General features: G+C 45.8%; 1 protein-coding gene across 2 annotated transcripts in view; it reads left to right on the top strand.

Annotated features, from left to right (window-relative positions):
* The window catches only part of CASKIN2 (CASK interacting protein 2), a 105,727-nt gene that overhangs the window by 10,032 nt on the left and 74,579 nt on the right, over positions 1 to 21,116 (top strand). For both annotated transcript variants that reach the window (XM_084838070.1, XM_084838069.1), the window contains exon 2: positions 5,588 to 6,217. In XM_084838070.1, coding sequence (XP_084694196.1) covers positions 6,121 to 6,217 — 97 coding nt within the window. In that variant the 5' untranslated portion in view covers positions 5,588 to 6,120. The remainder of the gene's footprint in view (positions 1 to 5,587; positions 6,218 to 21,116) is intronic.

The following is a 21,116-nucleotide window of genomic DNA, read 5'->3' as shown; positions in this document are numbered from 1 at the left end:
AACACCTTCATTGCCTTGTGGGTTTCAGTGACACAGGCCTTCTGCACTGAAATCCTTGCCAGCCGAAAAGGAGGGAAGATGATGTCCGTTCTTCAGCCAGAACTATGTGATACAGTGCACACATTTGTGGAGTCTGCTTGCAGAAGTGGAGTTGTCCTTTGAGTGCAGAATTCACATGTGCCTTGTGGACTAAACAGATCCTTCTTTCACCTAGGAAAAGAGTTAACATTTATAACTTTTCCCTGAGCAACATACTTGAGAGTTCTGGACAGTGCGGTCCAGAAGGGGAAAAAACCTTACTGTTCAGCTGGGATAGTGGTGGAATTCAGACGAGGCTATCAGTTTGTTATGTAATTCCACTCCTCCTCGTAGCTGTGTGCTTTTTGGTGTAGTATGCAGTTCTTGAGGTTTGTAACATGAATAAGATTTGCCATTCCTGGAAACCTTATCTGAGAAATGCACAAGCTGTCTGGATAGAGCAGGGGGAAGCAAGGATGCAGCATGGGGTGGGGGCCATTTTGGGAGGACCATCACATCCCACCCACCTTGGGATTTAGCTAATGTGCAATGATGCTTCCAGATCCCCTCACTCTTTCTACAAACTAAGGCCTAATTCACACAACTGGGGGAAGAGATGATAACACTCTTCCTGGACCATACTACTGCATGCAAAATGGGAGCTTCACAGCAGAATGCTTCCCTGTGGCCAAAAAGAATTATTTGTGCATTTGGTTAACAGCAAGTCAAGGAAAGGGTCTAAGGCAATGTGGTGCCTGGGGGCACTGATGGGCCCCAAGACACTTTTCTTGGTGCCCACCAAGCTGCCCTGCCCCCCCCAAAAAAAACAACACATTTTTTTTACCAGCAGCTGGGATTGCTGTGAAGTAGTTTTCTACTGGAGCTGAAAACCAGTGTGGCGTAGTGGCTACAGTGTTGGACTGGGACTTGGGAGATCCGGGTTCTAGTCCCCACTCGGCCATGGAAGCTCACTGGGTGACTTTGGGCCAGTCACAGACTCTCAGCCCAACCCACCTCACAGGGTTGTTGTTGTGAGGATAAAAGGGAGAGGAGGAGGATCATGTAAGCATGTAAGCCGCCTTGGGTTCCTTGCAAGAGGAAAAAAGGTGGGATATAAATGCAATAAATAAATAAATAAACAAACAAACAAACAAACCGTGGGTTCAAAGGAGTTGTTTAGTGTGTTTAGGGTCACTACGGTACAACCCTTCTCCCTGGCACCCAGCATTGTTGTTTTTTAATGTGCTGGCAGTTTTTTTTAAATATATATGAATGAGCATTCAATCGTGTGCTGCTGCCACCCCCAATGCCACAGTCTGAAGTGGTAAAGCTAAGGTGGAGTTTCACTCACCTGCTCTTTAGGTTAGCTAGGGCTGGCCTGTTGGGCACCTTTGAGCAAGATGGTGACTATAGAAGGGGGAAGAGGTGAGATGCAAAAGTTCTGGTATGAGGGTGAAAGGTGGAGACAGGAAGCCAGACGTGCTTCCTGCTTCTGCCCTGAATCTCCATCATGTCTGAAGCAGCTCTAAATAACCACGGCTATAAACAATGATATAGGTCTTATGTGCTAGGTAGGCAAAGGCAGAAATCCTTTTGGTTTAGGAAAAGATGGTGGGTGCTCGGGTGGCCAGTTCTCTTTTACAGAGGACTGTCCCTGTTTGAAAGGCTGTCCAGTTCAATACCAGTTTAAAAATAAAGAACCATCAGAACGTTGCCCATCCAGAGTTAGCACCTGAACAACAGGCTGAACAAGGCACCCAGATCACCAGGTCACAGTCTTCCACACTATGGTGAGATGTACTGCATTTCTATTTTAACAACAACAATAACAACAACATTGCGTCTCTCAATACAAATTAGCAAATGCAAATGTTACACAAAGAGCCAGTGTGGTGCAGTGGTTAGAGTGTTGGATTGGGACTTGGGAGATCCAGGTTCTACTCCCCGCTCAGCCATGAAGCTCACTGGGTGACTTTGGGCCAGTCACTGACTCCCAGGCTTACCTATCTTACAGGGTTGTTGTTGTGAGGATAAAATGCAGAGGAGGAAGACTATGTAAGCCGCCTTGGGATCCTTGCAAGAGGGAAAAAAGCGGGATATAAATGCAATAATCAATAAAATCAATAAAATCACTGTCCTCTTTTTTGGTGATTCGTACGTGACAGCCCTAATATTAACATTGCTACTGATATATGCTCTACTTCAAGATCCGAAATTGGGCCCTTAGGATGTAGCATTTCCTGAGCAGAGATATCTGTAGCAACAAAGGGTCCTTTGCTTTGACATCCACTTCTCCTTTAGCAGCACTGCTTGGTGGTAAGAGGCAGAAAGTGGTAAGGAAAAGATGGTGCTGGTGAGTAGCCCTAAGCTAGAAAAATAGGGCCTTTTGTAATGTGTACATGCAATTGGACAGTAGATTTGAGTGGGTGTGTATGGACGGATTCAAGCCACAGTTACATTCAGTGCTACTCAGTGGGGTTCTGCTGATCACCCCAAGCCCAGATACATAGTTCTTCTATTCTGGGTTGGGGATTGGTAGATATTAGTAGGTATAAGTTCTCCTGATTTAGGAAAATAAATTGGGAGGTTGGTTAATTCCACAGAGCAATCTTGTACTGTTCTGTTACAAGGGGGATGACACTTCCTTTTTTAGAACTCTTATTCCTCTTTGTTGACTTTTATATATTGTTTTTATGCTGTGTTGTTTTTATTCTTGGATTTTTTGTAAGATTGTTTTTAACTTTCTACCCCACCTAGAGTATTTGTATGTAGGCAGGTTATAAAGTAAATAAACAAACAAACAAACAAACAAACATAAATAAATAAATAAATAAAAATAAGGGGGTGGAGAATGTTCTAACAGTGATTATGTAAGTGACTAGATCAGTATGGTAACTGACCTCCATCTCTGCCTGTATGATTACATTCGTATTGCTTTTACCCTCAAGTCACCTGTTTTATCAGAGGATCTCCAAGCATCGTGCAAGCCTCAGTTCAAGTCCTCCCTAGCTTTAAGGAAGGGAGTGTGTGTGGGGAAGGTTATTAAATAAAACCTACTAAAGATAGAAATAAAGTAAGCGGCAAGCGGAGGTTGTGTAATTTTCCCAAGATTCTGTGTGCTAGAAATATGGGGCAATATCATAACAACCAGAGTAATTTATATGCTGAAAGAGATTAGTGAGAGCAATGATGATGGATCATCTGCCACCCAAATCTTTCATTCTGTAGAAGATCCACCTGCATTAAAATAACCTCCTTCTGGCTTCCACTGACTCTGATTCTAGTTGTTACTAAGTATGTTAGAAATGCACCCCATCCAAAGAGTCCCTTGATTTTATGCATTTGCATTTATTGTGAGAGCTCTTGGTCGAAAGCTTTTGTAGCCTCCTTATTTTTTACATTCTAAAGGAGCCTTCCCCAACCTAGGTCTCTCAAGATATCTTGGACCACAACTCCTATCATCCCCAGCAAGTGTGGTCAGTGACAATGGGAGTTGTAGTCCAAAACATCTGGAGGGGACCAGGTTGGGAAAGGCTCTTCTAGGGGTTATTTATTTATATTATTTCTTACATTTCTATACCAACCAACAGCCGAAGCTCTAGTTATAGCTCCTAGTTTCAGAGAGGGCATGCGCATGCCAGAAAAGCCCAAGCTCGGAGGTTCCCTGACTTCCACCTCAAAGCTTGTTCCGATTTGTGTCCTCATCAGATTCGAGCTTTGTTTTTTTTTCTTTTCGCAGAAAACCGCGTATCTATTTTCATGCACACGTCCCAAAACTTACGCATCAATTGTGCCCATTTTCGATATGCGCGTATTTTTCTCCTGCAGATTAAAGGATGTTTGAGCACATTTTTCCAAAGTATGCATTTTTTCATTCGCATTTTCAAATGCATTTTCTGGAGGGCCGGGTTCCTGAGGTCATGTCGCAAGGTTGGAACTGTGCAGACTTTGACTACAGCTTGTGTTTGAATCCATGTTTGGGTCTGGGAAGTGTGAACTCGGTGATGTCTGGTCAAAGCTGAACTGAACTGAATTTCTCATATATCCCAAGTTTAGGACAAAGAAATGGTACTTGAAACTTCCTTTCCTTCCCAGGTTCCGTGCTTCAAAGGTGAGGCTGTGATCATGCATGGGGCAGGGGAGCGCTACTGGATGCTAACTGGGGGCGCATCGTAGCAGCATCCAAGGGCCAGCAAAATTCTGTAGGTGGGACAGAGGAGCTTGCTCCCTCCCCTTCCTTTGCTGTGCCCTTTGGTGAAGTCTGCTTTGTCATGAAGCAGTGCCAGCCTGACTTGGGGTGTTTACGTTTGTTTTGATAGCAAAAACTCAACTGCACAGTAGCAGCCATTATGCTGCAGACATATTTCATCCCATTCAGTGCTATATCCAGTTCTTGATTATACAGACCAGAGGTTGGGGTGGTGGTTGTTTTTAATCACCTGTTTACAAATGCCTACATGATCCACATGCAACCATTCTGGTCATGTGGCTTTCCCACACACCTGTCTTCATCTCTCTCCTTTGCCTCTCCCTTCTTATTATGCGGATGGTCTGACATCTTTCTTTACATTAAACCAGGGGTGGGCATCATGTGGCCCATGGGTCACATGGAGCCCCAGTGGAGAGTTTTACAGCCTCCATGGGGTCCCCTGCCACTACTACCAGATTCCCAGTTGGGAACAGCCCACAGTGGGCGCGGGTCAGGGGAGCGATGCAAAAGTGCTGTTGCTACTTAATAAGACAATTGGTCTAAAGAATGCGCATGGCTGCAATCACATCATGGATTTCATAATATCAAATAGCTTTTGCAGAATTTGGAGACTCTTGACTCTGATTAGTATTAATAGAGCAAATTTCTAGACCTCAAGGCTGTGACAGGGGGGAAAACAAAAAGCCGTGAAAATGGGTGAAGTGTTTCTGCTAAAGTCTTTGAAAACACAGGAAAACCAAGGTTGCCTTTACACTAAAGAAAACCCCCACAGTCCTCCTGTTCTAGAGCCTTTCTGCCTTTATTGTGGGCTCCCTGAAGCGACCACATGATAGCTGAGAGGAAGCTCCATAGAGCTCAATGAAACAGTGCCATCTAGTGGCTGTTTTAATCATGTAACATTCCGAGTTAAAAAATGGTTCATTAGTTCCGGATTTTTTTGTGACGAAATAAGCAGGAAAAACCTCTGGATGTGCCCTGGAGGTTAACAACGTCATGAAAAGGACCTGCAAACTTCTGTGAGTGAGCACTCTCAATAGCAGGATAAAAGCTCTGTGTGAAGGAGCCCTAAGTGATGCTTGCAGTGGTCAGAGGATTACATTTATTAGCTCACCTGCTACTTCTTTCTTCATGTGGTTTCTCTCCTTCTCCAAGTTACCTAGTGCCTGTTCATTGTCATTCAGCCCAGCCTTACTTCTTGGATTTTTCTAATTATTTTTAAAATGTGAATATAGCATATGTATGAAGAGAAAATAAGCAAATCTGCATAATTCATTGCTGGAATCCAGGGTTTGTTTTAGTACAGCATTCCAATGAGTCAGCAGCCTTTTTGAAATCTGATTCTGCCCTTTCTGTTCACAGGTACCTGATCAACTACAATGGATGTACAGACCTGAAGACCCAAAGGATACCTCTGACTTGTGAGGGGGCTGGTATCTGCCTAGGAAGAACTGGAGATTTGTTGAGACACCCTGACTTAGCAAGAAAAGTGAAATACAATCCCCCCCTGTTGCCTGGACATTTTCACAAACTATTAATTTCTCCTTCCTGACTTCTCTGAACAGCTGGGATTCAGTCCCTAAGTACTGAATTATTATCCATTTCATTGATTGTATATTCTTTAACAGGCTTCAGCTTCACTCCATTCCCTTTTAAAGGAGTGCAACTCCCAGTAACATCATCACAGTGACGTGTTTTTTTGTTTTGTTTTTTTAATGTACTGTGGGATTTCTGAATATATTTTTGTTTGGGCTTTTTTTCCCATCCCACCATTTCCCTGGAGTCTATCTTGACTAGTTATCTCTCTCTCTCTCACTCACACACGCACACACGCACACACGCGCGCACACGGAGCACCTTGATGGCTTCCTAAATCAGAAGAGCAGCTGCCATTCATGATGGGGCGAGAGCAGGAGCTGATCCAGGCTGTGAAAAGTGGGGATGTACCTGTTGTGCAGAAACTGGTGGCTAAGGTCAAGGCATCCAAAAGTAGTGAGTATTTCCAATGCAGCAATTTTCTGTGATCTGTCAATACCCAGTGGTGAGGTCATAAGAGTCTTGTGGCTGCTAATGGCTAATACAGCAAAAGGGATCATGGGATTTTGCTCCCTGGCCAAAGACTGAGGCCAGCAGCTTCGTCTAGAACAGCCTTCCCCAACCTGGTGCCCTCCAGATGTTTTGGACTTGCATCTCCCAGCAGCCCCAGCCAGCATGGCCAACAATCAGGAATTCTGGGCATTTTAGTCCAAAACATCTACTGGGCCCCAGTTGGGGAAGTTGGACTGCAACAAATAGAGCATCCTCTGGATGGGTTCCATGAATGTGATGTTTTAACGCAATGCTAGGAATGCAAAAGGGTACTACTGCAGAAATGGGACACTTCTGTGTGATTTCTCATTGGATCTGCAGGGCGAGGAAATGTAAAATACAGCACAGACAAGGAGCATTCGTGTGGACATTTTGGGATGTACAAGTGCTGAGGATGTGGATCCTGGCACTGCTGTAATGACGTGTGTGGATTATTTTAACAGTTGGATTCTGTGAATGTAGATCCAATTCATCTTGATTATGATAGCTAATCTGTAAAAGAGAGAGAGAGAGAGAGATTTAATACCAGTTGGTTCTGCCTCTGCAGTGATTCATATTTTATGAAAATCCAATAACTTCCCAAGGGCTAGAAAGTTCAAGTGGCTGACGACAGTAATCATACAGGATTCCACAAAGATTATGAGGGAGATGTTTGAAAAGAAAGTAATATCTGGTGCAGGAGGGCAAATTTATCTTGGATGGATTCAAGTCCTAATGACTGGGGAATTTCTGAGATCTGAATTTGGGGACATTGAAAGATGAATTAGACAAGAAGCAGTACTTTATTGGTTAGAGTGTGTGGATGGGAAGTCATTAGCTCAATCTAACACAGATATAGTCTCATCCCACTGAAATCAATGCACCGAAGTGCCCCCAACTCTGCTGGATTGTGGCCATAAACTTTTACTGGAAATGTTATGAGGTTATGAGTGTATGAGGTTTAAACAGGTTGGCCATATCTCCTACTATACAGACCACAGTCCTCTATTTGAAGGACCATCCAATCCAATTTAAAGAGAAAGAACCATAAGCAGGGAGAACTCCTCTTTTCTTTTCTTTTCTTTTCTTTTCTTTTCTTCTCTCTTTCTTTCTTTCTTTCTTTCTTTCTTTCTGTTCTTTCTTTTTTTGGGGGGTGATGCATTTCCTTTTTTCGGGTGATGTGTAAGTGGCCATGTTAGTTGGAAACTGCCAACTTCTCCTTCCTGCTCTGCAGACCATATTCCAAAACTGCTGGTTGGATCTTTGTCTTGCTGCTATGGTGCTCCCCTTCATGAACTCTGGCAGGGTTGCCACATATTATTGCCAGCCTTTGTGTGGCTGTAGTGGCCAAGGAATGTTTGGAGGCTTGGCTTGCTCTCTGTTGGCCCATGTTTTTGGACCATGGGCTGGAAGACTCCAGGCGCCCATGTATCCGGTGCATCCCTTTGAAACAAAACATTGTTGTAGCTGGGGGTGGGCTTAATCAAAAGAAATGATTTGGTGAGAGTAAGAGCAGCTTGGTGGTCATGTGTTCATTAATAGGAAACTATAGTTAGGCTGAAGATTAAGAAAATGAAAAGGAGATCAAGCACCAGGGTTAAACACTGCAAAGCTCCTACTGATTGGGAAAAGTATGTAGGGAATTGCCCTAGCACTGGGCTTAAGGAACAGATGCTTTTGCTGCCCCAGAAGCTGCAACCAGGGAAACCTTCTCTTGCCCCTGACACGAGGAGCTGGATTGCATTGGGGGATATCAGTGGGGATTATGGGATCAAAGGAAACTGAAATCTAAGGCCCCGTTGAATGGTTTTGTGGCAGATATACGGGTGAGATTTTAAAAAAAAAAAATCTGCCAGGAAAGAGATTGGGGTGTGGGGAGGGGCAGGATGAGAGTCTACTAAGGCTTTGATTTTTTTTTTTTTAATGAAAACATAATTAAAAATAAATAATTTTAGTTTAAAAATAAATGTTTTCTAAAAAATTATTTTAAAAAAATCTGCCAGGAAAGAGATTGGGGTGTGGGGAGGGGCAGGATGAGAGTCTACTAAGGCTCCAGAAGGTCAAAGTGCAAGTGAAACTTCAGGAACCATCTCTGACACCTGCTTGCCAGAAGCTGGGAGTAAACGAGGTGAAGGGATTCTTCCAGTGTTTGCCTTGCATCACATGACACCTTTTGCTGTGTTGGATAAGGGCCACCGTTGGAGACAGGATGCTGAGTTTAAATGGACCACTGGCAACTAGGGCAGCTCTGGTGGGACAAAAAGAATAATGGAGGATATTGGCTTTATATACGTAGCATAAGAAAATTAAGGGAGAAAGAAACCAATGCCTCTGAAGTAAAAGATCAGCTTGGCTGAGGTATGTTGGGATAGTGGTCCCTCTCTCCTGGGAAGGGCACAAATAAGCCTGGCTTCTACCTTCAAGGAAAAGGAAAGGTTCCTCCTGTGCAAGCACCGAGTCATTGCTGACTCCTAGAGGGACGCCACTTTTGCTGGCACTTTCATGGCAGACTATAGCGGGGTGGTTTGCCATTGCCTTCCCCAGTCATGACTACCTTTCCCCCAGCAAGCTGGGTACTCATTTTACCGACCTCGGAAATATGGAGGGATGAGTCGACCTGAGCCGGCTACCCGAGACCCAGCTTCCGCTGGGATCGAACTCAGGTCGTCACCAAGGGGCTCTTTAGAGATGAATCATGGTGTAAGGAGGCCTGTAGTTCCCCTCAGCTGTCCCCAAGCTGGTGCCTGCCAGACATTTTGGACTACAAATGTGTTTCTCTACCACAGGGGTGGGCAACTTGTGGCTCTCCAGATGTTTTGGCCTACAACTCCCATCAGCCCTAGCCAGCATAGCCAATGGTGTGGATGATGGGAGTTGTAGGCCAAAACACCTGGAGGGCCACAAGTTGCCCACCTCTGCTTTACCAGCAACAATCTTTCCTTTTGTTAGGATGCTGCTACTGTCCTGTCGGTAGTGGAGTTCAGCCCCCTCCCTTGCAAAAGGCTTCTGTCCCTGATCTCCTCCGCTTTTCACTCATCTCCAAAATGCCACATAGGAAGCAGAATGTTTGCTGCATTTTGCCGCTCATTAAAGTGCCCCGTTCCATATGACAGGCTGAGATGCTGAGTTTCTTAAAATCTCTCTAAGAGTGCTTCTGCTGTCTCAGTGGATTCAGAGCTGCGTCTCTCTGATTAGCCCACGGGGATCGCGTGTGTCTAAAAAAAGTCACTGCACGTAACCAAGAATCAAGTGTCAGTCCCAGCAACGGGAACTTCGGGGACATGTAGTTTAATATTCAATGGGCATGTTCTCTGGCGGCGCATGGCTTGAAAAGTGTAGCTCTGCAAATGGGTCACAGCACCCATTATTGGGTGGCCCTATGGCAACTGTGGGCAGTGTATTATTGGGAGGCTGGAGCGGAGAGTTTATTTATTCCTGCAGCTGAGCTGAGGGACAGGGAATCAGGGTGGCTTTCCCTGCTTTTGATAATTCAGCTCGAGGGAATGGGGGCTTCTTTTTCCAACCTTGCACCTTCTCTGGGGAGAGCCCTTTTGACCCTGCTGAGTTGCCATAGGAGCTGTCACCCAGAGCAGCAGCAGCAGCAGATTCTCCCTTTAAAAAAAACACAACCCCAACCCTCTTTCTTCGCTTCTGTCAACGTTTGAATGCCGTGGTCTTTAATTGAAATTGTTAAACGACCCGTCAGGGCTCTGGCCTTTCTCCCTGATGATCAATCACTTTCTCGGCTGGACGCACTTGTTAACAATGGGCCAGTTGGCTGGGCTGGGGCGAGCACAGTAGCCCCAGAGGAGAAGGGAAGAAAATAGGGCTGAGCCTTAGATTCCTGGGGGCGGGGGAGGCAGCGGCGGGGGGGGGGCTATTGTCCCTTGAAAACGGTAATGTCTAGCAAGCCTTTTTTGAGGGGGAAGGGAGAGCTCCGTTTGGCTGCCTCACAAGAGTAGGGGTCTTTCTGAAAGCTATCAAAGATTTCACTTGTATTCCGAGAACAGTCCCATTCTTGACATGCTCCCTGAACACCTAGCGGAGCGAGCACATGGGGGTGCAATGACTTTTTAAGGCAGAGAGAGCCAAATGTAATTCTAAAGCACTGCTGTAGATTACGGGAAGGAAGACCTGGAGTGTCTCTTACACTCTTGCCTCTGTTGCAGTGTTTATATACCTACCCCTGAGCTGTAGTGTCTCTTGCCATAAACTCCAAAAGTATTGCAAATTCTTCAGTTCACCTCTGAAAATGCTAGCGACTTTTGCTGTGTTTCCTTTGGTTTGCCAGGCCAGCTAGATATTCACCAAGTCTTGTGTGTCTGAATGGATTCTGCACATTTAGTAGCTCTAGTCCTCTAATGGATCATGGAGAAGTGAAGAAAAAAAGTTAACCACCTGGAGCTTTTCACTGGATCACAGATGAGAATGCCCTGATGTTTTTCTGAGTTATCTTCCTTTAATGGAAAACTAAAAGAGTGATCAGAGTAAAATTTTCATGCTTTCCATCTATTTATATTCTGTCTGAATAGCTACTATTAGTGATGGTGGGATTTTAACATTCACTGGGGACCTAGACAAAAGGCAAAAGTGAGATTTGGGTGTGCCACCAGGATGCTAAACCAAACATCTAGCACGAGCAGGTTTAATATCTAGGCAATGCAAACAATGCTGGTTTTACGAAGGTGTTTTTGGTAGCATAGGCGCCAAAAAAAGGTGCCAAAACAGGCAATGCAATGGGAAGTCTTTCTGATAGACAGAGGGTAGGTTGACCGCATTGCTGGTTATGTGCTGCAGTTGCTGTGCCACCTCTGCTGATCCTGCTAGTCCATTTGGACTAGTGTTTGTTGCACTACATGTTTATATTTGCTGCTGGACTTTAGTTATACACTGGAAAATGTCCCCTTTTGGAGGAGCAGCACAGAGACTGCAACGTTCCCTGTGTGGATTGCAGGAGTTAGGCAAGCTGATTCGGCATGCTCAACACCAGACACAAATCTTTCGATCCGTTAGCACCTCGGCTTAATCTTCCCGGGACTTCCGTTTCTGATTTCAATGTCAGAGCTGCTGCATGCTTCATAAGGCCGTTGGGTGCATTGGGTACACTCTTTTATTTGCATTTACTCCTGCAGCACCCTGTAGTATAGGTTTCATTAGCATGAGCCCTGACATGCTGCATTGGCCAGCAGGAGATCAACCTACAGCAGCACTCCAGATGTGTTGGATGACAACTCCCATCATCCCCAGACAACATAGCTATTGATGGGAGTTGCACTCCAACACATCTAGAAGCACCAGGCTGAGGAAGGGCAGAACTCTACTCTGCATTAGGAGGAATCTGCTATCCATCATGGGAGGCACCTCTAGCCGGGAGGAGCAGCGTTTTTTAGCAGGATATATTGCTCTAAATTCCGAAGATCTCAGATATTTAAATAAATGCTGTCTTGGCAGGCAGAGAGATTTCTGAATGAGCCCTCATGTCTCTTGGAGCACCTATTCCCCATAAAACAATGGTAGTTCCTCCATTTGGTGATGTTAAGCCATTGCTGGTTTGTGTAGTGAAACTAAGAAAGGGAATTTATATTTTGTTCGTTGTAACTCAAGGAAGCAGCTGGAAGCATCCCACTCTCTAATATGCACAATTTGGGATGAAGTCACTGCTTTAGGGATCTTGTGTAATCTAGTTGATTGCCATAAGAAGGGAAGCACATGTGGATTTTGCAGTCCAAGAAATGGCTCTAACCCAGTCCACAATCACTTGACAAACTCTCTCTCACACACACACGCGCACGCACGCACACACATGTGTGTGTGTGTGCCTCTCTGTGTGTGTCAACGTTGATTTCAATGGACATGTAAATTAGAGAAGCCATAGTTCACATTTTCAAGTGTTTTGACTATTAATTTTGGGGTCATAAAGGAAAGGGACTTTCCCCTTGCCTTTATGAGTTACCTGGTGAATTTTCGATTTGACATAATTTGTATAATAGCTATTTTGTTTGGATGTTCTTGTTTGTTGGGATGTTTTGTTCAGTCAGTGCCCATAAAAAAACACCATTGCTTGTGGAATTGATGCATTCAGTCATAATTTCATATCATGTGCTAGACAAAATCAGCCAAATTGGATAGATACGAACACTGGTAGAACTGTTCAAATTGGAGTTAATTTTAACCAAATTCCACTGTATATTAATTTATTGACTTTTTGGGCCATTCCTCAACAACCTGCAATATTTGCCAAAGGAAAAAAATGTATTCTGTGGAACAGGGGTGCCTTTTGTTTGTACTTGGAACGGCTCATTCTCCTTATATAGCAAAAGGTCATTGCTTATTTGTATGTGTGATTTAGATGTACGCACATTTAAATATCTTACTGATTAGCATTGTAGAAGAGCTGTTTAAAACAAACAAAGAAAGAAAAAACTGCCAGGAGGCAGAAACTGTTAAAACAGTTTAAAAACTGGTTAGGTTGCAATCATATGTGTAGCGCAGTGGTGATCCAGGTAAACTCTTCTAAGGATATCCAAACATGCAGTTATAATCTAGTTGCAAGTCGATTCGTATGGAGTGAATCAGCATAGGGGTCAGTAACTGGCAGCTCCGAGATCAAATTTGTCTCCCTGGATGTTGCCATCCAGCAGGGCTGGTCCAAGACATTTTGCTACCTGAGGCAAAGGCCAAGATGGTGCCCCCTCCCATTCCATATACAAAAGCCAACTGGACTGGTAATGGAATCATCCGTCAACGCTGGTAATGGGGCAGCATCTTCCACCACACCTGAAGGCAGCAGGCTAGCTTAGGGGGTGCATGTGGCCCACAGCAATCCAACTCCGTGCTGCCACCTCTTAGCATCTACTGCCTGAGGTGACTGCTTCACCCTCCCCAATAGTAGGGCTGCCCCTGCCATGTAGCCCCCATGTTGTCAATAGAAGGGGCAAGTGGGTGATGTCGACAAGCTGCATCCATAATAATGAGACTTGGAGTAGGTCATTTTCAGGGAGAGGGAGATGAGGTTGGGGCCTTCCTTGGCCCACCACAAAGTGGTCATCTAGCAAGACTAGTTGATGACAGAGGCTCTAAAACACCATTTCAAGGAGAAAACACCTTTAAGAGTTCAAATGCTAGGACCCAAAAAGACAATACTTATACCAGGGATAGGTAACCTGGTGCTGTCCAGATGTTTTGAACTACACCTCCTGTAAGGTCAAGCCAGCATGGCCAATGGTCAGGAATTATGGGAGTTGTAGTCCAAAACATCTAGAGGGCACCAGGTTTCCTACCCCTGGCATAGTCCCTTTATGAAGACTTTAAAAAAAACAACAAACCACAACACTGGCAGAAAATTGATCTACAGGTTGGGGTATCACATCTCTTTTTCTAGATCTTAGAGTAGGTGCTGAGTTGGTGTATCAAATTCCACAGGAATTGTGCTGACCTGGATTGGTCCACTGACATTCATCAAAGCAGAATATTTTAAACTCAGGTCAGCATGGAGGACAGAGTTCACCATGGCAAAAAGATGTACAAACTTGTCATATAGGTAGAAGGAATGACTGTAAGACTCAGCAGGCTTCAAACACAACTGTCCTATATCTATCACACACAGAACTGCAGAACTTAACAGAAGCTCCACCCACTGCTGCTACTCCCCAACTCTACAGGAGTGGCCAAGGTTCAAAACAATAACTAAGCCACAGTACCTCCCCTCCCTCCCCTAGGATACATAACAAAACCCTTTGTGGATCATACATCCAAATCTGTACTCTTGTCCCATTCTGCTACCATTACATTTTTGTTCCTCACTGCCCAATTTTATTCTTTGTTCATTAAAAAGGTAAAGGTAAAGGTTTACCCACACATAATAGGCACTTCCTCGTCTGAGAATTGTGGGCTTAGTGTTTTCATTCTTAAAATGTGCTAGGTTTATATGGGTCCTTGACCTTTTTGGGTTGGTGGGCATATTTGGAATTTGGAGAGAATGTTGTGAGTGCTGCCACAAAATGGCTGTCATGGTGGGGCTTGCCCATGCATAAAACAGCTGCCATAGTGGGCATGGCCAGTCGTAAAGAACTCATTTCCCAGAAGGCAAAGTAGTGAGACAAAAAGAAAAGTAACCTTCCCAAGAACCCAATTACAAGACAGAAGTAGGATCTGAGCTCCAAAACACAAAACCACTCCTTTGAACCCAAATAAGGATGGCGCTGGAGTGGCAGACAGAGCTTTGCTTTGCAGCATACTAGCCTCCCAGTTAAAAAAAAGACTGTACTACTTGCTCATGTGATTATCTGTAGTAGATAGCCAAAAAACTACCAGCCTTGATGCACCTTCAGTCATGGAAGGGAATAGGAAATAGCAGGAAATTATGTGGGCAGATGCTTGGCAACAGATGCTCTTACTTCCAGATTGCCGCTGAAAACAATAGTGCAGCCTGGTGCCCTTCAGATGTGTTGGACTACAACTCCCATCACCCCCAGCCAACAATGGAGTTGTGGCTAGTTGCCTAGCACCTATAACTTCCCATGGCCACCATAACTCACCTTCCCTTCCATCAACATTTCTGAGTCCAGCCAGCATAAAGTTGTAGCAATGGTCTGTGCCACCTGGAGAGGCAGTTGGTGACCTTGTGTGGGCAAGGAAGGGTTAATAAGTTAGGGAGCCATCTCATAACCTGTTAGTGAGGTGGATTCATTCTTAGGGCTGCAAGCTGCTGATCCCTATTTCCTTCTAATGGGAGAGTTAGGCAGGGCCGACCCATGACATTTTGCTGCCTGAGGCAAAGGACAAGATGGCGCCCCTCCCATTCCATATTCAGAAGTTGACTGGCTGGTAATTGAATATTTCTTCAACACTGGCAATGGCAGCTTAGGAGGTATAGGGCAGGCTGTGTGACCCACAGCTCTCTCTTCTAACACCTTGCTGCCACCTCCCAGTTCAGCTGCCTGAGGCGAACACCTCACGTTGCCTAATGGTAGGGCCGGCCCTGGAGTTCGGGCCCATAGTAATGCTGTTCGCTACCTAGTTGGCTCATACAGTACCACCACCATTACCACTGCCTCAATGTCAGGCAATCCTAAACCAGTAAATCAGAGGTGTTTAACCTCAGGCTCACAAGCCAAATCCAGCCCGCCTGAGGTCTCAGTCCAACCCTCTGGGGTTCCTCAAATAGCCTCACATCCTTCCCTTTGCCCTACCTGCTTTCCTACAACCATTTATCCCAGCTTTCCCAACTTTGGGGCATCTTCCCCCATTCTAAAAGGTTGAACTGCCTTTCCTAAAGCTTACTGACTGGCAGGAAGAACTTTAGGCTAAAATATGCTGGTGGTTTTGGTAACTTTAGCCCCACTCCTTTTGCCTTTGGGCCCACCCACCACTGGAATGCAGCCCCAGAGAGCTTCTCTGGAATGGAATTTGGCCCTCAAGCTGAAAGAGGTTCTGCACTCCTGCAGTCAATGAATCAACATGTGGAAATAAACAATGGCCAGTTGGGTTGTTGTTGTTCTAAGAGATGGCAACCCTTGCAAAAAAAATTCAGCAACAGTGGCAAATTGCCCCATTTGTTACCATACTACAAAATGCCCAGGTCAGACCTCTGCACGAGTCCCACACCTGACTAGGAATCAAGTGCTGATCCTCTCTGAAGCCATGCCTTGCCCCTCTTAGAATGTAATCGCATCACAGAATTCGGGATTGGAAGCATTTGGTGCTTCCAAAAAATAAAAAGGCAGCTAACCAGCACTGCAGCATTCCTGTTTGTGGGTTGCTTCATTGCATCTATTCTGGAACTGTGTGACTGTTCACCATGCCATGGGGCCGACGGAGGAACTTTATTCTCCATTTAGCACATCTGCAATCATGGGAGGAGTCTCTCCCTGCTGAGCCAGAGGCTACAAGCTTGTGTGGGGTTTGCCTAGAGAGCTCCTCAGCCTCTCACTCGAGAGCAGGAATAGAGAACATGCAGAAAGTTCATTTTCTTGGTTAAATAGACACCCCACCCCCCTGCAGCAGAAAATTGTAGAGAACTTTCTAGGTCACCTTGTCCTTGAAGCAGTTGGAGAAAGGCTGTTGCACCGCACATATGGTATGCTTGATTCTGTCCAGACTGCTTGTGTTAAAAATGCTCCCCAGTCTATAGAATTCTTGAGCCTATATATTAAGTCATAGCGTGAATTTGAGCCCCTCTATTTACATTAGGGATAAGGGCCAGCCCTCCTGCATAAAGCAAGTTAAATCTCCATCCATTAATGTTCCATCTAGGAGGGCTAATCTTTAGTGCTGGACATTCCACACACCCCTTGTGTTTGATTAGGTTCAAGGTTCCCACAACCAGCAAACAAATCCCTCTTCAAATCTGGATGACAAGGAGGGGAAGGGAGTTTCAGGAAAGAGTCGCAAGTATCTGGAATTGGCGGCAACTGAATCATGTCTTATCAGCTTTCTTCTTCCGCCTCACCACTCTGCCTGTGCCCCACTGAGGGGTTCTCCTTCAACGGCTGCGGAGTCGTGTGCCAGCAGTGGCATTCACTTGGCATTCTCTCTTACGCTGGGATGTCTGGAATCCAAGTTGCCTCCTATGGTGGCTAAGGTCTTGCCGGGGGGTGGGGGGGGAGGGGGATCCATTGTGCCTATTGCTTCTTGTCCGGCCAAGGTGGAAATTCAACTAGCTGATAGCAGTCAATTTTAGTCCCATGTGCCAACTTCCTTTTGCAGGCCGTGTATGTGTGTGTTTGTAAAAGAATGAGCAAGGAATAAGAAATAGGGTCTGAGAAAAAAATCAAGTTAACTGAAAGATACGTGCTTTATTTCACCAACAACAGCAAAGTTGCACTTCAAGGTTTTTTATCCATCCATCCCTCCTGCTAAGCAGTGCTGTGCTACTCACGTCATAGAGTGGACTTCCTTTGATGGGCCTACAATCAGCAGCACCATATCCCTAGCAAAATAAGATAAGCACCACGAGCAAACACTGTATCACTGAGAGTTCAGCCTGCCTGGCGGAGGGAATGACACAATGTGTTCTGAGGCAGGGCTAGTCTAAAGGGGGCTGGGGCAGGGTCTTTACTGGCCATATTTTCTTGTTTTGTCTTTCTGATAGAGTCCCTTTCTCTTCTAACCCAGGGGATAGCCAGTGCGTGTGGCCTATCGTCGAGGGCCTGGCCTGCCATTCAGCAGGGTGAAGCAACCAGCTTCAGATAGCACCTGAAGGCAGGAATTGGTGCCTGAATGCTGCAGCGAGATTTTTTCTCCCCCAGTCTCACTCCGGGAGGGGGGGGGGAACAAGACAATTTGGGCTCCATTTCAGGCAGCAAGATATCTGCACTGTCTGTATGTGTACGTGTTAATACTTTCAACTGAATTTCATAAGGGGCTAACAGAACACAGTTCATTATGATGAGTGAAGGGACAGAAGAAGGCCTGTATGTTATAGCCATGCCTCTGGGCGGCAGTGTGTTTCTGTGTACTTGGAGGAGAGAGAAGAAGGATGCCTTGGGGCCCCTGCAAAATCCCTGCGAGGGGAGCGTTGGTGGAAGCCAGGCCACCCGGTGTCCTAGACAGAGAGCAGGCTATACCCCATTGTAACTCCGCCACCCAGTGCAGTTCTTTCATTAATTTGCATGGAAGCCATTTGTTTATATATGAAGGTAAAAGGGATGCATATGTGAGCACCATTTTGGTCCAGTTTGCCCCTAGTGACCACAGTGTCCGCAGCATCCTTCCCTCTGCCTATTTGTGCTATGTCTCAGGCAGGGCAGGGCTATTTTATTCTGTCATGTAGAACTCAAATGGAGCCATTCACAAATGTTTGCCACTACTTAAGACAGCCTTTCTTAACCTGGCACCTTCCAGATGTGTTGGACTCCAACCCCCATCATTCCTAGCCAGCATGGCCAATTGCCAGGCTGGCTGGGAATGATGGGTCTTGCAGTCCAACACATCTGGAAGGCGCCAGGTTAGGGAAGGCTGATCTAAACACTGTCTATATAGGCCTGGCCTCGGTTCCGTTTCATGGTCATGTGATAGTGTGTCAGAATCTGATTTTTCCATAGATGATAAATACTAAAGCCCTCATCAGCGGACCCACTGAATATAGAGAGAGGCTTCAGTGCACACAGGAGGATTTGAGAACAGCTAAATGCTACCTCCTGAGAAGCTGTAACGTATAATCCCTTGCCACTTTTTAATACTGGCATAATTTTCCAGTATTAGCCCTCCCATAGCACAAAACCATAATGTCTGAAATACTCCTGAGGTAGATCACTCATGAAAACTTCTTGGTTATTGGCACATAGTGTAAGCTGTGCCCAGAAGAACCATACTCCGCCCCCTCACATGATGTTCTTGGAAGAGTTCATGCAAATATTCACCATCAAGATGTGTTACTCTGGACACTTCCTTGTAGCAGAATTCTGCCTCATGTGTTGTGCTGAATAGTTTTTTGTGTTTTCTTTTAAAATTTTTATTAGAACATATTCAGTGCTAATTAGCCCTGGAGCATGTGAAGTACTAACAGAGAAGAGAGTGCCTCTGAGCCTAAGTAAATTGCATTGCCATGCCACTTAGCAACAGCAGCCGGCCCTCTCACACTTGGGATTAACAGAACCTGGTTTGCAGATCAGAGGTGTGGCTTTAGGCAGGACTGAATCTCAGCACTCTTTAGAAGCAGAAGAATTGCCTTGTTGAATCAGGCCAAAGGTCCATTTGAAGCAGCAATCTGTTTCTGAGAGCACCCAGCCAGCCATATGCCTCTCGGAGCATACAGCGAAGACGGCCATGATCCATTGTCCATCTCCATTGTCTGGTACTCAGAGGTATACTGCCTTCAGACATGGAGGTTCACTGCTGTTGCTCCCATTCTGTCTTGAAATAGTAACTTGGAATGTTCTGATGTGGCAACAGCATTACAAAATCACATGGGTGCAAGAGAAAAGGACAAAAGTGTGGTGTAGTGGTTAGAGTGTTGGACTGCGACTTGAGAGATCTGGGTTCTAGTCCCCGCTTGGCCATAAAGCTCACTGAGTGACTTCGGGCCAGTCACTGACTCTCAGCCTAACCTACCTCACAGGGTGATTGTGAAGATAAAATGGGAGAGGGGAGAGGCCATGTAAGCTTCCTTGCGTTCCTTGCAAGAGGAAAAAAGGCAGAATATAAATGTAATAATAAAAAGCAGCAATAGGTAAGGTGGGGTAGGGCAGCTTGGAGGCATTTCTGAGTTGCTGTTCCAGTCACAATGTTGTATGCAGCCTTTGGATATCATGTGGCTATTATTTGTCCATCTGCTCCTGAACTGGAGTCGTTACTTATAGGAGCAAAGCAGGAGAGGGTGGTGGGTGAACAGACCACTGTAGCGCACAAGTCTCTCCAACCCAAATCTGAAGCAGCAATCCCAGTGTCTGGGTCAGGTGTTGGCAACCCTGCTCTTTGACCACATTGGCTCCCTTGTGCTTTAGATGAGCCTGTCATGAGATTGAGAATAGCAGAAGAAGCAGGAGTCTTTCAAGGGCCTCTTGGGGGTGGGGCGGGGGAGAAGGTTCTTTTCACACATCGAGTTCTGTTTTATGATTGAATTGCCTCTTCATTTGACAGCATCTCCCGTAGGATATGGTTTCGTCTGGAATGGGCTCTCTGGAATGTTTGGTGCGGTGCAAACTAGTCCTGCAGTTAGACTCTGAAAAGAGTCAAATCTGCCAAGTTACTTTATATGTTCATATCCTTGCAGTGTGTATGTGTGTGTGTGTGTGTGTGTGTGTGTTTAAAAGAGCTCAGCCTGGGCTGGCAGTGTGCCAAAGCTGGAGTTGCTGCTAGGGAAATACACTTCAGAAATATGAAAGTACAAAACAAAACCCACTCCTCCCTTCTTGACTGTTAGAGTTTGAGAAGGGAAGTGGGGGCTGGCCCCCCCCTCCCCAAACAGCAGGGGGTGTGGATGGGCTCCTCCCCACCCCCACCCACCCGTGTTCCAGTTCAGTTTTGAGGTTGGAGCCAGAATTCTGAGGCCGGGGTGGCACATTGTAGGTGTAAGCCCCACCTGCATTAGTAAGCTTTCCAGCGCTTCATAAGCCTGTCTGGAAATGCCCACTGCCTCCCGGCAACCGCCGCAGCTTAGCAATCCGATCTCCTGGCAGTGGTGTAGATGATATCACCCCAATCAAGGGCTTAAAAGAAAGCCAAACAACTGCGCGACTCACGTGTCGGCTGGGGCGTGTGCGCACGTGCGCGCGTGTGTGCGCAAGGAGCTGTAAGCAGCCCTTGATAAGGGTAAGACTACACACTGGCGCCATTTGACAAGAGATAAAGAGACACAAACAAGCACTTTTTCTTCCACTCGACATGCCACCGTAGGTTGTAGCAGAACATGTAAAAAGATACTGCAGGTGCTGCTGGGAGTCATTGTACAGTCGCCATTTCCTGTGTTTGGAGCATGAAGCCACCCAGTGTTGTCCAGCGACGAAGGACCCCTTTTGTCATTTCAGCTGCTGTCCCAGCGGAAAAAAATGGGGCAATTAGAGTTGACTGTCCATTCTGGGTCCATTCTGAGGAGCAGCTGTTGTTGAGTGAGTGCTAAAACAAATATTGACTGACTGCTCCAACTACGCAGGCCCCAACCACGGACTGTCTTTTGGGCAAAGGGGACCTGTGGTTTTACACAGCTGCCCTTTGACTCCTCAGCAGAAGTAGTTGCATCATATTTCTGGGCCTGACGTTTGCTAGCTAAATGTCACTGTCAACTTGCGAGGAGCTATCTCTGTTGTGTACACAGGGAGGCTGGCCTCAAACTGCAGTGAACTCTCGCTTGCCACACACAACTCTGCTGCTTGCATTTCATGGC

Source organism: Heloderma suspectum, chromosome 2, assembly GCF_057233095.1.
Source record: "Heloderma suspectum isolate Gila_16-S chromosome 2, 16-S_ref, whole genome shotgun sequence".
Lineage (NCBI taxonomy): Eukaryota > Metazoa > Chordata > Lepidosauria > Squamata > Helodermatidae > Heloderma > Heloderma suspectum.
Note: the sequence above shows the minus strand (reverse complement) of the source record. Positions and strands in the feature narration are given on the sequence as shown.